The 13506-nt window shown below is 51.3% G+C and overlaps 7 protein-coding genes across 7 annotated transcripts; 3 read left to right on the forward strand and 4 right to left on the reverse strand.

The window, feature by feature from the left end:
* Positions 1 to 77: 77 nt before the first annotated feature.
* Positions 78 to 962, forward strand: CDV56_100036 (uncharacterized protein; the record flags this gene model as incomplete). Its single annotated transcript, XM_026753655.1, has 3 exons — positions 78 to 360; positions 423 to 499; positions 564 to 962. The coding sequence occupies 3 exons, from the start codon at positions 78 to 80 to the stop codon at positions 960 to 962; spliced, it is 759 nt and encodes a 252-aa protein (XP_026609683.1).
* A 12-nt stretch (positions 963 to 974) lies between these two features.
* On the reverse strand, positions 975 to 1959 carry CDV56_100315 (DUF3425 domain-containing protein; the record flags this gene model as incomplete). The annotated part of the gene is made up of 2 exons (XM_026753934.1): positions 975 to 1759; positions 1815 to 1959. The coding sequence occupies 2 exons, from the start codon at positions 1957 to 1959 to the stop codon at positions 975 to 977; spliced, it is 930 nt and encodes a 309-aa protein (XP_026609684.1).
* Positions 1960 to 2517: 558 nt separating this feature from the next.
* CDV56_100561 (aldo/keto reductase) lies at positions 2518 to 3920 on the forward strand (the record flags this gene model as incomplete). Its single annotated transcript, XM_026754180.1, has 5 exons — positions 2518 to 2645; positions 2698 to 2784; positions 2839 to 2919; positions 2987 to 3554; positions 3630 to 3920. The coding sequence occupies 5 exons, from the start codon at positions 2518 to 2520 to the stop codon at positions 3918 to 3920; spliced, it is 1155 nt and encodes a 384-aa protein (XP_026609685.1).
* Positions 3921 to 4494: 574 nt separating this feature from the next.
* On the reverse strand, positions 4495 to 5495 carry CDV56_100880 (DUF1996 domain-containing protein; the record flags this gene model as incomplete). The annotated part of the gene is made up of 2 exons (XM_026754499.1): positions 4495 to 5216; positions 5264 to 5495. 2 exons carry the CDS (start codon positions 5493 to 5495, stop codon positions 4495 to 4497), a joined length of 954 nt encoding a protein of 317 aa, XP_026609686.1.
* Positions 5496 to 7351: 1856 nt separating this feature from the next.
* On the forward strand, positions 7352 to 8066 carry CDV56_101328 (MscL family protein; the record flags this gene model as incomplete). Its single annotated transcript, XM_026754947.1, has 4 exons — positions 7352 to 7488; positions 7542 to 7742; positions 7806 to 7950; positions 8004 to 8066. The coding sequence occupies 4 exons, from the start codon at positions 7352 to 7354 to the stop codon at positions 8064 to 8066; spliced, it is 546 nt and encodes a 181-aa protein (XP_026609687.1).
* A 583-nt stretch (positions 8067 to 8649) lies between these two features.
* Positions 8650 to 10689, reverse strand: CDV56_101518 (flavin monoamine oxidase family protein; the record flags this gene model as incomplete). Its single annotated transcript, XM_026755137.1, has 1 exon — positions 8650 to 10689. One exon carries the CDS (start codon positions 10687 to 10689, stop codon positions 8650 to 8652), a length of 2040 nt encoding a protein of 679 aa, XP_026609688.1.
* A 1098-nt stretch (positions 10690 to 11787) lies between these two features.
* CDV56_101953 (putative MFS monocarboxylate transporter) lies at positions 11788 to 13306 on the reverse strand (the record flags this gene model as incomplete). The annotated part of the gene is made up of 5 exons (XM_026755572.1): positions 11788 to 11941; positions 11987 to 12084; positions 12141 to 12911; positions 12964 to 13180; positions 13251 to 13306. The coding sequence occupies 5 exons, from the start codon at positions 13304 to 13306 to the stop codon at positions 11788 to 11790; spliced, it is 1296 nt and encodes a 431-aa protein (XP_026609689.1).
* Positions 13307 to 13506: the final 200 nt, after the last annotated feature.

Below are 13506 nucleotides of genomic sequence, written 5' to 3' on the forward strand. Positions count from 1 at the left end.
CCCCCCCCCCCGTCCGTCAAGGTGCCTCAAGACGCAGCCTCCAGCTATCTTTCCGTCAACCATCCACAAGTCATAGGATGACTACCGCAACGAGAGAGTCAATCTCGAACCTTCGAGTGCTACTCTTCGGTGGCAACGGGCGAGTTGCCCGAGCGATGACGAGTTTGATGGTGGCTCGGTCCTGGGATGTCACCAGCGTAATTCGAAACCCCCAGCAGGAATTAGACATTCTGCGGCTGGGCGCCCACGGACCCGGCCGTCTAGATGTCCTTCATTGTGATCTCAGACACATTGAATCCCCTGACGATGCAACGCGGCTTCTTGAGAAGGTCCAACCAAACTGTGTCGTTTTCGCGGCTGGTGAGTCTCTGGCCCAGTATTCTTCAAAATTGGACTGAGTAACCGGTACAACAACCACCCAGGTTCCTTCTCCAATCCTTACGAGATCGATCGGGATGTTGCACAACGGATTATTCAGGCGTCCGGCCGTGCCGACTATGTGCGCAAGTTCCTGATGATTTCGTTCCCCGCGTCGCGCCCATCCTGCACCCTGGTGGGACGAGCGGGACATCAAGGAATATCTCTGGGAGTCCAACTCCTATCCGAGCGTCAAGGATTCCAAGTTGCAAGCGGACGAGCACTTGGTTGCCGTTGCCCGGCAGCGGGAGCTCCGGGGCAGCCCCGGCCTGCAGGCCATCAGCTTGCGGCCGAGCTGGCTCTTGACAAGCCCGGCAACTGGCAAGGTAAAGCTTGGGAAGACACAAGCCGTGGGCCAGGTGACTATTGGAGATGTTGCGTCCGTTGCAGTGAGTCTACTGAGCCGTGATGACACCAGTGGCTGGTATGATCTCGTCCAGGGAGATCAGGGAATCGACCAGGCGGTGGAGGCTGTTGTACGAGACCGGGTGATTTGCATCGAGGGGGAAGATGTCCAGCGCATCTACAGTCTGAAATTAGACTAAAAATGCTATGTATCATATTTTCTCTACAGTAGAGTTCGGTCGTCGGTCGTCGCTCTCACGAATCGCAAATAGCGGTCTCTCCCCGCGACGACTGCGCCACGCGTTCGTCGAACGGAACAGGTCCCAGCAGTCCCGGACAGTCCACCCCCATAACCGGAGAAATGTCTCGGTGACTTCCCAGCCGGACGGATCCCAGGGATCCTTCCAGACGAGGATACCCGTCTCGCCGATCCCTACCTCTCGGCCAGAGTGCAGGACCCCAGACGCTCCCTGACCAGACAAATCGTGGCAGAGTTGCTCTTCGTCGATGAAGTCCTGGGTCAGGATCAGGGTATCCCGCATGTACGGGAAAGGAATGAGGTCCAGCCATGGGTGGTGTGGAACCGTGCGCTGAATCGCGGTCGGTTTCAGGGCCGGCGGCAGCTTCAACTCGCTCGTGTTTCTGCTTGGAAGATGGGAAGGCCCCTGGATAGTGAAGACTGATTGCGCATTGTCACCAATATCACTTGGCCGGTAACCCAGAACCTCCAGATTGACATGTAATGCTCGCAGGACGTTGAGTCTCGTTACCCCCAGACGTAGATCAGCCACGGGGGACCCACTGATGCATTTGCCTAGGGCAATAACGACGGTTTCAAGCTGCTGCAAGGTACGCCGGGCATTGATTGCGGTTGGACCCAGAATCCGCACTGTAGACAGAATCTGCAGTACTAGGTCGACCTGGTCGGAGGGCTCAGTGGGAAGCTGCCGCTGCTGGCTGAATTGGCTGTTTGCGTTGGCTGTTCGCTGACGGTGTCCTTTTCCATTCGTTAGTACTAAAAGGGAAAGTCACCGGCCATGGGGAATACCAACGCCGGGCTCGCTGGTTCAATCGATTCTGCAATTTCCGTCTTTTCACTGGGTCTGAAACCCCAAACCAACTGTCCTGGGCCGTCACCTCGATTCCCGGCGGGAGGCGCTGCAGAACGGACGAGGCGGCAACTACGGAGCTCTGCATATTGTCTGGGAATGGAGGTTTCGGGGCTTGCTGACTGCTAAAAGCTGACAATATTGTGAGAGCAGAGCAATATTATTGTTGGTTATGATGGAAGATGATAGGCCGCTCTTTCATTGAGTGGAGAATCTTGACCATGTTGACTGACAGCAAGTACAAGGGAGAGTCCTGGATGAGTATTTGAATCCTGCAGGCAGCGGACGGGTTTAACTATCTCCGGTGGTAAATTCCATTATTTGGCCTGCTATTGACCTGCCTATGGTCCATGGATCATTTCCAATTCCAGTGGTGGGTCTACCATGGCATGCAAATGTCAGCATTTAGTGTGAATCCTAACCTTATTTTATAATCATTTCAGATTGTCCAATCATTGATCCATGTTTGATCAAAATAAAGTGCTAGATGATAATACTCCCATAATCAGACCGTTAAGACCATTCAGAATATATACAATTCATCAATATAAAACCCATGTGTACCTCGCCTAAGACTCTCCAGCAAATGGGCTAGAGTCATTCACACTTTCTTATACGCCCAAGAATCTGTCCTGTCTTTATAATCATGGCCTCAGTCTTTCAGTTTGCGCCCAAGCCAGCCAGCCTCCTTGGTTACCACCGAGTTTTGTCGCCCAGTGCCGGCATCAAGGTCTCCCCGTTGTGCCTCGGGGCTATGAACTTTGGTACAGCTTGGTAGGAATTGCGCCCTGCCTATAACAACACATGGGGCTTATTGTCCATGTAGGAAAGATTTCATGGGCGAATGTGATAAAGAGCAATCATTCAAGCTCCTCGATGCATTCTACGACCTCGGGGGCAATTTCATTGACACGTCTGTATAACCCTTCCTCTCTTGACGTAGACTTCATGACTGACATCCGCGCAGAGCAAACAACTATCAGGATGAGGAGTCTGAAATCTGGCTGGGAGAATGGATGCAAGCCCGCAAGAATCGGGACCAACTTGTGTATGATTTCATCCCAAGCCCAAGGCCCATATCTGCTCCAGGCATACGCTGACTTCACACCGTCCAGCATCGCCACCAAATACACAACCGGGTTTCGATCAGCCCACCGTGCCACAGAGCCTCTCCAGTCAAACTACGTGGGCAATTCTGTCAAGAGTATGCGCATCTCTGTGGAGCAAAGCCTCAAAAAGCTCCAAACAGACTATATTGATCTGCTGTATGTCCACTGGTGGGACTTTACCACCTCTGTCGAAGAAGTTATGCAGGGCCTCAACGCGCTGGTAAACGCTGGAAAGGTCCTCTACCTCGGAATCTCAGACACGCCCGCGTGGGTCGTCGTCAAAGCAAATGAGTATGCGCGGGCGAATGGTCTGCGCCCATTCTCCGTCTATCAGGGTAAATGGAATGCTGGGTTTCGGGACCTGGAGCGCGAGATCATACCAATGTGTCGCAACCAGAACATGGCGATCGCTCCTTGGGCCCCTCTGGGCCAGGGGAAATTCAAGTCGGCCAAGGCACGGCAGGAAGGAGAGCAAGGCTCTGCGAGAGCCTCGGCTGTCAACGAACACGACATCAAAGTCTCTGAGGCGCTGGAGAAGATTGCGAACCAAAAGAAAACAAACCTTCATGCTATTGTATGTTGTTCAGGGATCCTACAGGTATAGATATCATTGTGGTAGGCTCTTGGCTAATTCTGCCGGTATACCTAGGCACTTGCCTATGTTCTGCACAAGGCACCATATGTCTTCCCAATCATTGGCCAACGCAAGGTTGAGCATCTCAAAGCCAATGTCGAAGCATTAAGTATCAGTCTGTCAGAAAATGACCTCGCCGAGATCGATAATGCGGCCCCTTTTGACGTCGGATTCCCCATGACCTTTATTTTCCGTGATGGCTACAGCTCGACAAAGACTGCAGCAGACGTCTTCCTCACGAAAACAGCAGCCCATATCGACGTCCCTCCCCATCTTTCCCCTGTCCACCCACGCTCGGACATCTGAAGTGAAGGCTGGTCGGTTCATGATATCTGTATTCGTATTGACGAGTATTGACGCTGCTTAGTCCTACAGACGGTCTCATTCGCGCAGTAGGTGGATGCACACAAGGATTAGATACAAAGACCTGCAGCCGAAAGTGATGGGAAGAAGAGGACTTACTCTAACTGCCTAACCTATTGATAAGGAGGTGAATAAGTTTTTAGAAATAACAAAGTTAGTAGTGCAGCAATATTCCGCAATGTGCCTAATTAAAACTGAATGCTTGACTAGGCCGGCGCATTCCCTCTACCGGCCTTTAGCTGGAAAGAAAATGCCCAATTTACTATGTACCAATACCCTCTTCTTCCAGGAAAATGAAACCCTCAAGTGTGTATAGCACGCTCATACTATTGATCAAGCTGTAGATGCAGCAGTCTGGGCAGCAGGACGGGACTGCCTGATTAGGAATGAAAGCCTACACAGAGGCCGGCACCAGAGCCAAAGCTGACTATTTACACGGTTGCAAAAGAGCCCTATTAATAACCTGCCTACTATGATGCTCCGGACATCCACAGCAAATCCCAGGGGTCATTCCAGATCAACGACGCTGGCCGATACTCCTCTTACTCGACATCATCTTCACACTCGTCGCCCAATCACTCGTTCCATGGTTGGGATCCTGGTCGTGCGCATTCTTCGCTCCACACTTAGACCCATCCTTCCCCCCACCCAGCGGCCCATCCACCTGCATGAACTCCCGCTTATCAGTCGCCTTGAGCATATTCTCCGCCGCCTCGGGAACCCATCCGTTGATGAAATCGCCATGCCAGCAGTAAGACGAGCCGCACGCCAACTCAAGCGGCGGCGTACCCGACCACCCATCCGGCAGCAGCTTGCGCAGATCATAGCGGACGGAGAACCGCAGCTGCGGGAGACGCTTCATGCTCGCGGGGCAGCGGTTCGCGGGCCGGAAGCTGCCGCTCCAGTTCTGGGTGCCCGAGTAGGCGTATTCGAGGGTATCTGGGTTCACGCAGTCCGGGAACAGCAGGATGGACTGGAGATGGGTTGGGCAGGTCTTGGTCGGGAAGGCGGCGACGTCCTTGCCGCCGTCGGTGTTGGACACGCCTTCGCACATCCACTGGATGCCGTAGACGGATTCGACGTCGGCCTGGGAGGCGCCCTTGGCGTTGCCGGCGACGGCCTTGAAGTTCTGGGGGAAGGGGATCTCGGCGTCGCCGATGTTGACGTAGTAGGCGCTGAAGCGCATGGGCTTGATGGGGGCGTGTTGGCTGTTTTCGGTCAGGTATAAGGTCGGGATCCCTGTTTTGGTCAGATTCGCTTATGGTTTGAAATGATGAGAAGCGTACAGTAGACGGAAAGGTCGTTGGGGTTCTCGGTGGTCGAGCAACCGGCCTGGAGCTCGGCCGAGGTGTTTGTGTTGATGGTGACGGCATCGGATCCAAAGAAGCTGTGCATGTGGCTTTTGTACTGGCCAGGAAGAACAATAGGATCTATGTTCTTCATCATGAACTGCTCGGCGGTGACCACAGTGTAGGCGTGCGCGAGTCCAGCCGCGGCTACCAGGGCAATGAAATACATGGTGAAAGAATGTAGAGTCGATCAACGACTGGAGCTGAATAACCAACAAAGAATGACTGTACAGTAGTAAAATTAGAAAGAATGGACTGGGAAGGGACGAGAAGAAGTAGGTCAAGCATGGCAAATCGCAGGCTTATATCTTATTCGCATAGCTTCACTGCAGATTGTGGCAATAGTAGAGCTTCAATTTGATTGCCCTCAAGGATCTCGGAGAGCATACCCTCTGTCGCAAGTTGATGAATATTGCACCTTGAAGGACCCTAATTCCCTAGTGTGACACCCAGTCGGTCTCACAATAGCCTCTAGGCGCGTGCCAAGCACTCCATCAACTCCAATGTCTCAAAAAGAGCAACCGGACTGTTTGACAAAAGCTTGGCAGGTGGGATATATTCTAATTAGGCAAAGGATTGGTCATCTTCCAGCTCCTTTTTTCCTTTTCCGGTGCGGCAAAACGGCAGCACTCAAATCCGTCCATAACCAACGAGCAAAGATCATCAATGGCAGACAAGCTCCATTGTATCCGGGAGGGGCGCTTCGAGGGATCTAGACCTGGAGAAGATGGAGCCGGAAAGGTATTCCAGTCAAGGCTGATGACTGTGGATAGATAAGGCCCAAGTCATGTTGATATGCCATGATTGCCATAGATTGAGATTCAGAACAGTGCCGTACGAGTATGAGATTACACCCACCTCGCATTTGCTTCAGCAAAGGAGCAAATCCGCTTATAGCTTGTAAGCCACGTAAAATCCTTAAGGCGCTAAACTGGGATCTATCAAGTGTGCACCGAAAACCTCGCTAGGTTTGAAAGATAGGAGACAATAATAGTGGGTCATTGCGTTTAACCAGTGGCCTTCCATCGGAGCGGCTGAGGTCGGTCTGAAAGAAGGACGGTGAGTCAGAACTTGATAAAGAAAGTGCTTGATGTTTGTGGGTTGGTATAGACTGTCTCCGAATACATTCACGTTCAGTCGGCGTTGACGGATGATACAGGCCATGTCAAAGTATGAAAGAAGAAAAGGACCTGACTCGAGACGGCTCAATGCCAGCGTCGCATCTCACCGGCCGAGCCCCAGCTCAGTGATCAGGACAGTGCCTTGGGCCAGAGTCCAGCTCGGGAGCAACGAGAGCGACACCTACCCTCGGTGAGGCCGATGCCCTCTGAAACAGCTTGTCCAAAGCACGGCAGCAGTAGTATTTCACGCAGCCTGTTCTGTTATAGGGTGAATCGTCGAAACAACTCATCCAGAACATGGCTATCTCCTGTCATATAACCCCGTTCGGTCTGGAAGACCAATTGTTCATGTTGAACAAGTCTTATCTCAGCTAGTGTGACTAGTAAAGCAAAGGCTAGCCACTCCGCCGTGATGATACACACTTCATCGGAGACTGGAAGATCTGAATTGCAGACGCGGTATCCCAATGGCCCATAGTAGTCGTCGCTGGTGTTATTGATCCATGCATCAAGATATTGCTTGTCGGGCCCTATATCTCGCCATTGTATCAGTTTTCTGTATAGCTGCTGACAGCGACTCAGCATTCGTCACACCCTATCATGGTCTGGAGCCAAGGTTTCATCTGACAAGTCGCGCACCCGAAGCTGGTCTTTACGCAGCTGTGAGATATCGGATATCTAACTATATTTGCCCTTGAGAATAATAGACCAGAATTGCCGATAACCTTAAATCTCATCCGATGACAATGATTGGCTATGCATAATCACTTCCAAGTTTTACGTTTATTGATTGACAGCGGCACATGACGGGATGATGAAAGCAACACTTATATAAATGATCGACCCGCCACTGTCCACAGTCCACACGATCCTCTTCCAATTCCCGACACATTCAACAACGGACATGCCTCGCCTCGACGATAGCACTGAAGCGCTCCTTCGGGTGGGCCACAGCGCCCAGAATTCAGTCAAGCGTGTTTGGGATGGCTTCCTCAATTTTGCCGTGCGAGATAACGTCCTCGAGGTTGCATTGGGTTTGATGTAGGACTGTCCCCAACGACCTCTCAAAGAGGGAACTGACTGACATCATTTAGTATCGCTCAAGCATTTACCAAGGTGGTTACTTCTTTCGTCTCCGATATCATTCTCCCCATTGTCTCTCTTCTTCCATTTTTGCATCGCAATTTGGACGAAAAGTTTGCCGTGCTCCGACGGGGACCGCATTATGTCAAGGAGAAAGGGTACAATACCCTCGAGCAGGCGAGAGATGACGGCGCCCTTGTACTGGCTTATGGGTATGATCTCCAAGCCAGATTATACACCAACTCAAAGTTTAATGAGCTGACGGAGTCGCACAGTGCGTTTCTCGAGACAGTGGTCAGCTTTCTCGGTGTCAGTCTGACATTGTACGCGATCGGGCATCTCTACATGTGGATCTCCCATGATCGGGTCATTAAGCAGACAGTGCGATGCAAATATTGTCGGAAGTACATCAGTGAAAAGGTATTGACATCCTGTTTGAATGTGGAATATCCAGAGTGTCTAATGTGTTGTAGGCATTGCGCTGTGTCAACTGTACCAGCTGGCAGGATGGTCGCGAGGATTTGCCTCAACAATAGACTTTTCGCGTAGGAGATTTTACTGTCGGTCATGTAAAGAGTTGCTATATATGGTTGGATCTTTCTTCGTCAGTTCCTTCTAACTTGATTTTACTCTGATTTACCTCTTCATGGCAGCTGATGCACACTTCATTAGAGTTTGTCTGATCTCGTCTCTATGGCGGAATAAGGACCCTGCCCTTCAACAAATGGGCTTGTGGTTTAGTGGTATAATACCCCCTTAGCATGGGGGTGGTCCGGGGTTCGATTCCCCGCGAGTCCATTTTTTGTTTTCTCTTTTCTCTTTTCTCTTTCCTCTTTCCTCTTTCCTCTTTCCTCTTTCCTCTTTATGATTTTATTCCCATGAACCATCCATATCAGATTTGCTGCAGCCACCGCCATCCTACCAGAATACAGAGACATGGCACTCGGGGGAAATGCTTCTCTTTCGTCTTGTACAATTAGTGTATAATGCCCTGGATCATCTCAAGGATACTCTTTTCGGAGCTAGAGTCCACTATAGAGACGAAGGTTGTCCCGTATTATCATGAGAAGGCGCCATTCATATTTACAAGCAATCTCATCCAAGGAAAGCGCAGAAAGCTTAGACTGAGATCCATCGTCCCATCCACTCATGGACAATGCTCTTTGCCTCATCCACCAACCCCAAATCAAGCAGCAATTGTGTGGTGCCCCGAACCGCCGAGTCCAGCGCCGAGAAGATCCACGCATGAGTATAGCTGGTATGTTCGCCGATAAAGATAGTCTTGAACTCAGTCTGGTAGTAAGCAGGGAGATAAAGCTCCTGCTGACCGACCAGAGGATCGGCCCAAGCACCAGCCTGATGCTCATCAAACTCCCAGCACTGACGGTAGAAGATCCCCGTGAACTCCTTCTCCGCGATGGGCCCGTGGATTTCGACCATCGTCCGCTGAACAAGGGCGACGTGGTCCTCCGTGCTCAGCGCGGCTGTTGACCGCGCAGGCGTGCCACTCAGATACGATGCGAGAACCACACCGGGCCCCGTGCCATTCATATTATACGATGGGTAGCAGACCGATCCGATACCCGCGACGTCGACCGAGCCGCATCCCCCGAAGATGGGATTCTCCTGGTGCTCCCAGAACCGGGACTTGTAGTGCAGCGCCATTTTACAGGCGGGGTCGTAGTTGAGGGTAGAGATCGCACGGCTGAGCAGAGATGAGTAGCGGGGCAGTTCCCACAGTCGGACCTTGCTGAAGGGTGTGGCAACGACGGCGTAATCATACTCCTCGCCCTCGGGGGTCATCTTGAAGGGATCCTCACGCCAGTTGACGGCGATCTTGCCCGAGGTCTCGTTCCAGGTTAACCCGGACACCTTGCGGTTGAAGGTGGTTTTGTTCGCGATGTGAGGGTAGAAGGCGCGCGGGAGCGACTCGAGGCCCTTGTCGATGGTGCGCCATGTCGTCGCCGCGAAGTAGACGTTGTCGTAAAAGTCCCCCCAGATGGGAGAGTCGCCTGTGCCGGCGACGTAGTCGGTGATGTTGGCGTCGTAGCCCAGCGCGTACCGCAGGTATCCGGCTTCGGACCAGTGAAACATGCCATCTTGGACAGCGGCCTTGTGTGCTTGGTACATGTTTGTTGCGATCTGCTTGATTTTGGTCGTCTCTCCGAGCTTGTTGTAGCTGGCGTAGGCTTCCTCCGCCTCGTCGGCAGCAGTAGCATTCGAGGAAGGAGCTGTATAGACGAGAGATGAATTGGCCGCTACCTGAGCTGCAGTCGGGATGCGGCCGTCGGGGAGTCGATTGCCTCCTGATGATGCGGGCACGTTGGCACTCTTCTGGACCCATGGGATGAAGTTGACGTGAAGGTCGGGTTTGTCGGCGTTTATCTTGTTCAGCACATCAGCCAGCTGGAAGATCATCTTGTGGTCTTGTATTTCGAGGGTCTCATTGGTATCCGCGTAAGTGATACTAACAGGGAACCGCATGGGACCCATCTCCTGGTACTGGTATTCATCGGGACGTGTATTGTTGAGATACTCGGTGCGAATTCGCCCACCCACCCTGTTCGTCGACTCATAGATGTGCCAATTGTGAATACCCACAGACTCGAGAAGCAGACTTGTCATCAGCCCAGACATGCCTCCGCCGACGATGGCAACCGAGGAGTTCTTGGCTTTGGCTACAACATGCTTATTGGGCTCCTTGGCTTTCATGTATGCAACACCATCAAACCAGGGGCCCATCGCGTCCGCGACATCAGCAATCGCCTCGCGCTTGATGAGAGGCGCAGTCACGGAAATGGGAGCGGACCGTCCAATCAGAGAAGAACCGGAAAATGCATGCAGGCAGTGCAGATGGGGAGTGTCAGACGGGGTGATCCAGACAAATCGTTCTGCTTTCGCTTCGCGTTGGATGAAAGCGCTGCCAATAGCATGGTGACCATAGCTGGCGCTGGAAATGTCGCATTCTCCGTAGACAAGGTGAACTTCCCCTTCGAAAGCATCCTCGACGAATTCCACGTGGATATTGTGCAGTGAGTCCGTAGTGATGGAGGTTGGGCCTCGGAATCGAAGCAGTTCAGGCTCTCTCTTCACCACTGCTGCCCGGCCGATGCTCAATAGAAAGACGGCTACGAAGAGCCGATGTGTAATGCGCTTCATCTTGGATAGAGGTGTCAATTTGCCTGACCATTGTGTCTTATGCGGTTTTTCTTCCCTTATATGCTCAAGGATACATCATTCATGCGGCCGTCGCAAGAGTTCCTATCTCAAGCGCTCGAACGATATCAGCATAACCGATGACTTTCATATCTCAAACGACCTAGATGATAACAGCTCATGGCCATATAGGAGGTTACGTAACTCGACATTCTGTCCCAAAACGGGGGCGTGTTCACGACCATTCAGACAACATGCTCCTCTTTTCAGCCGGATCTTGCCCGTTATCTCTTTATCGAACTGCTCACGATGAATAAACAAGCTAATCTTCGTATCTGTCAACCACTCTTACCGTTTTTGGCAAAGGATTCGTCTACCTTAGGTACTACTGTAGTGCTGAGAGCGACCTTATCATATCATACCGAGTCATGCACTTGGCAGCTTCGTATTCCCCAGCCTGTCCGGATATCCGGGGAAACCGGATGCTTATCTAGGACGGGACAAAGACGCGAAGTAAAGACTCGAGTACTCGATATTCGACGATTACTCTTAGCGACTTCGGCAATTCGCTTTGTCCTGCCATTCTGGGCACTTACGGGTTGATCATCGCTCAGATTTGTCCTTCGATCTCTTATCAGTGGGACCAAGCCCTAGTTGCTTGTTGGCAAAGGGCGTGCCGGGCCACTTGGCTTCTTGGCGACTGTAGATGGAAGGTGGTGATTGATAATCTGGCTATGTTTGGTAGAGATTGGGGGGAAGTTCGGAAGAGAAACCGAATATGATTGGGACGAAAGATGCATTTTCTGTTATCCTCATACCATGGATGCGGTGCCTCAAGCGTGCCACATGGTGAGTATCGCATGTCAAGCCTTTAGTACAGACTTGGCAGATCGAATAGTATTCGAGTTGGACTGAGCATTGTTTTTACACTCGCTTCAATAATGTGGAGGACATAAAACTGATGAGATGAGAAACACGACAAGGAGAGCTGAACAGAAACTCTAGGTCTAGTCAACACCTTGGCTATCAGAGCCTATTACACAATCACATCGCGGCACCCCAGACAACTCGATCAAAATGTTGCAGAAAAATCCCGAAACCTCAGACTGATGCTAGCAAATCACGATTCTGCATCAGACGCGCTACCGCAAGTAGCAAAGTACCGGCTAAGAGACTGACACCCGAGTAGATAGAAAGCGAAAGATATCCGTATTTGCCCGCCAGTTCGCCACTGATAGGAATGCCTGACATTGCGCTATGTAAAAGTTAGCTTTGCATTTTGAAACATGTAGGTACATACGAAAGAGATGTAGATGCCATGACGGCACCAATTGATAAGCCTAAGTTCTTTGGTGTAGCGATCTGGGCTGCACATGCTTGCTGCAGGGAGAGAATAGCCTAAGAGGGTATTAGCACTCCTTATAATAGGGGATGAAGACTTGAATAAGGCGCACTCCAGAAGAGAATCCATATGCTGCAGACCAAACTACCAAGCCCGCAACGGACGTGGCCGCTGTCCAGCATAATGCGATGACACCGGATAACAGTGTCGCGAGAATGCAGCAGTTGAACCGACCATATCGGTCCGCAAGAATGCCTGGAACAATGCGGCCGAAGAAGGACGCTCCGTTAATGATGGAGATTGTGTAGAATGATAAGTCGGCGGAGAAGCCCTGTGCCACGGCATAGGATGTGGTGTAGAAGAAAGGGGAAAACATTCCGAAATAAGTGATGAAGAATGCGAGACAAGTCACCTGCATCTTGGGCTCTCTCAAGATCGAAAACTCCGTTTTGGGAGTATTCACAGGTTCCTGCTCCGGGATCACAGTCTCGTTGCCATCTGGTCTCTCTGACAGCGGCTTCGTGGTTGGCTGAGTCTTAGGAGGCCGACAGCAAAGACATGAAATGGCAAGAAGAGGTATCATAATGAATCCAACAATGCGCATCGTCCATTCAAATCGGATATTGGGCTTTTTCAGAAGCTCGTTAATCACAATGGGCCAGATGACACCACCTAGGGATGAACCTGCAATGACGATCCCCATAGCGGCTCCACGCTTGACCTTGATATACTGACCGACGAGAGCAAGCATGGGGCACACCAAAAGTGCCAGAGATACGCCGAGCAAGATACCTTGCGCGAGAATAAATTGGCAGAGTTCCTTGCAGAGTGAGGTCATCATGATTGAGAATACAGTCCCGAACGACCCTACATAGAGTAATAGCTAACGAGTCTGTCAGCTACATCGCAGTTCAGGAGTAGTACTAGAGACTTACCTTGGGACCGAACGCGTCAAGCAGAGGGCCAGACACTACGGACGCGGAGAAGACAAAGAAGATACTGAGAGCCCCAAGCCATGCGATTGTCGATTCAGACTTATCCGCAAGCTGGTTCTTCGCATAGTACTCTTCAAAGATACCAAACGAGTTCAAGAAGCCCACGGTGCAAAAGAGCCCCGTGAAAGAGCCCAGAATGGTCAAGTTCGCTCGTGGTCTAGAGAAGATGCATGAGTTAGTCCATACTCGGAGACAATTTGTTTTGTGGTGATGAGTTCTGAACGTACGTGTACTCGCTAGGTGGCTTCTCGTCAGCCATATCAATTTGTCGCTCCGATGCCATTTGATAAACACAAGGTAGCTTGAATGAGAAAAGCGATCCTCTTGTTACCCGACAGTGTGATTGCAGGGATGTGCGTGGTACGATGAAAAGTCTGCAATAGATCAAGAGAAGACATCGTTATATAATGCCAGTCCTTGAGCATCCTTACTGAGCCTAGTACAGGATATTCGGAGACTCCACGGAGGGACAGCATTCAGCTT

The sequence above is a fragment of the Aspergillus thermomutatus genome (genome assembly GCF_002237265.1).
Source record: "Aspergillus thermomutatus strain HMR AF 39 chromosome Unknown NODE_441, whole genome shotgun sequence".
Classification (NCBI taxonomy): domain Eukaryota; kingdom Fungi; phylum Ascomycota; class Eurotiomycetes; order Eurotiales; family Aspergillaceae; genus Aspergillus; species Aspergillus thermomutatus.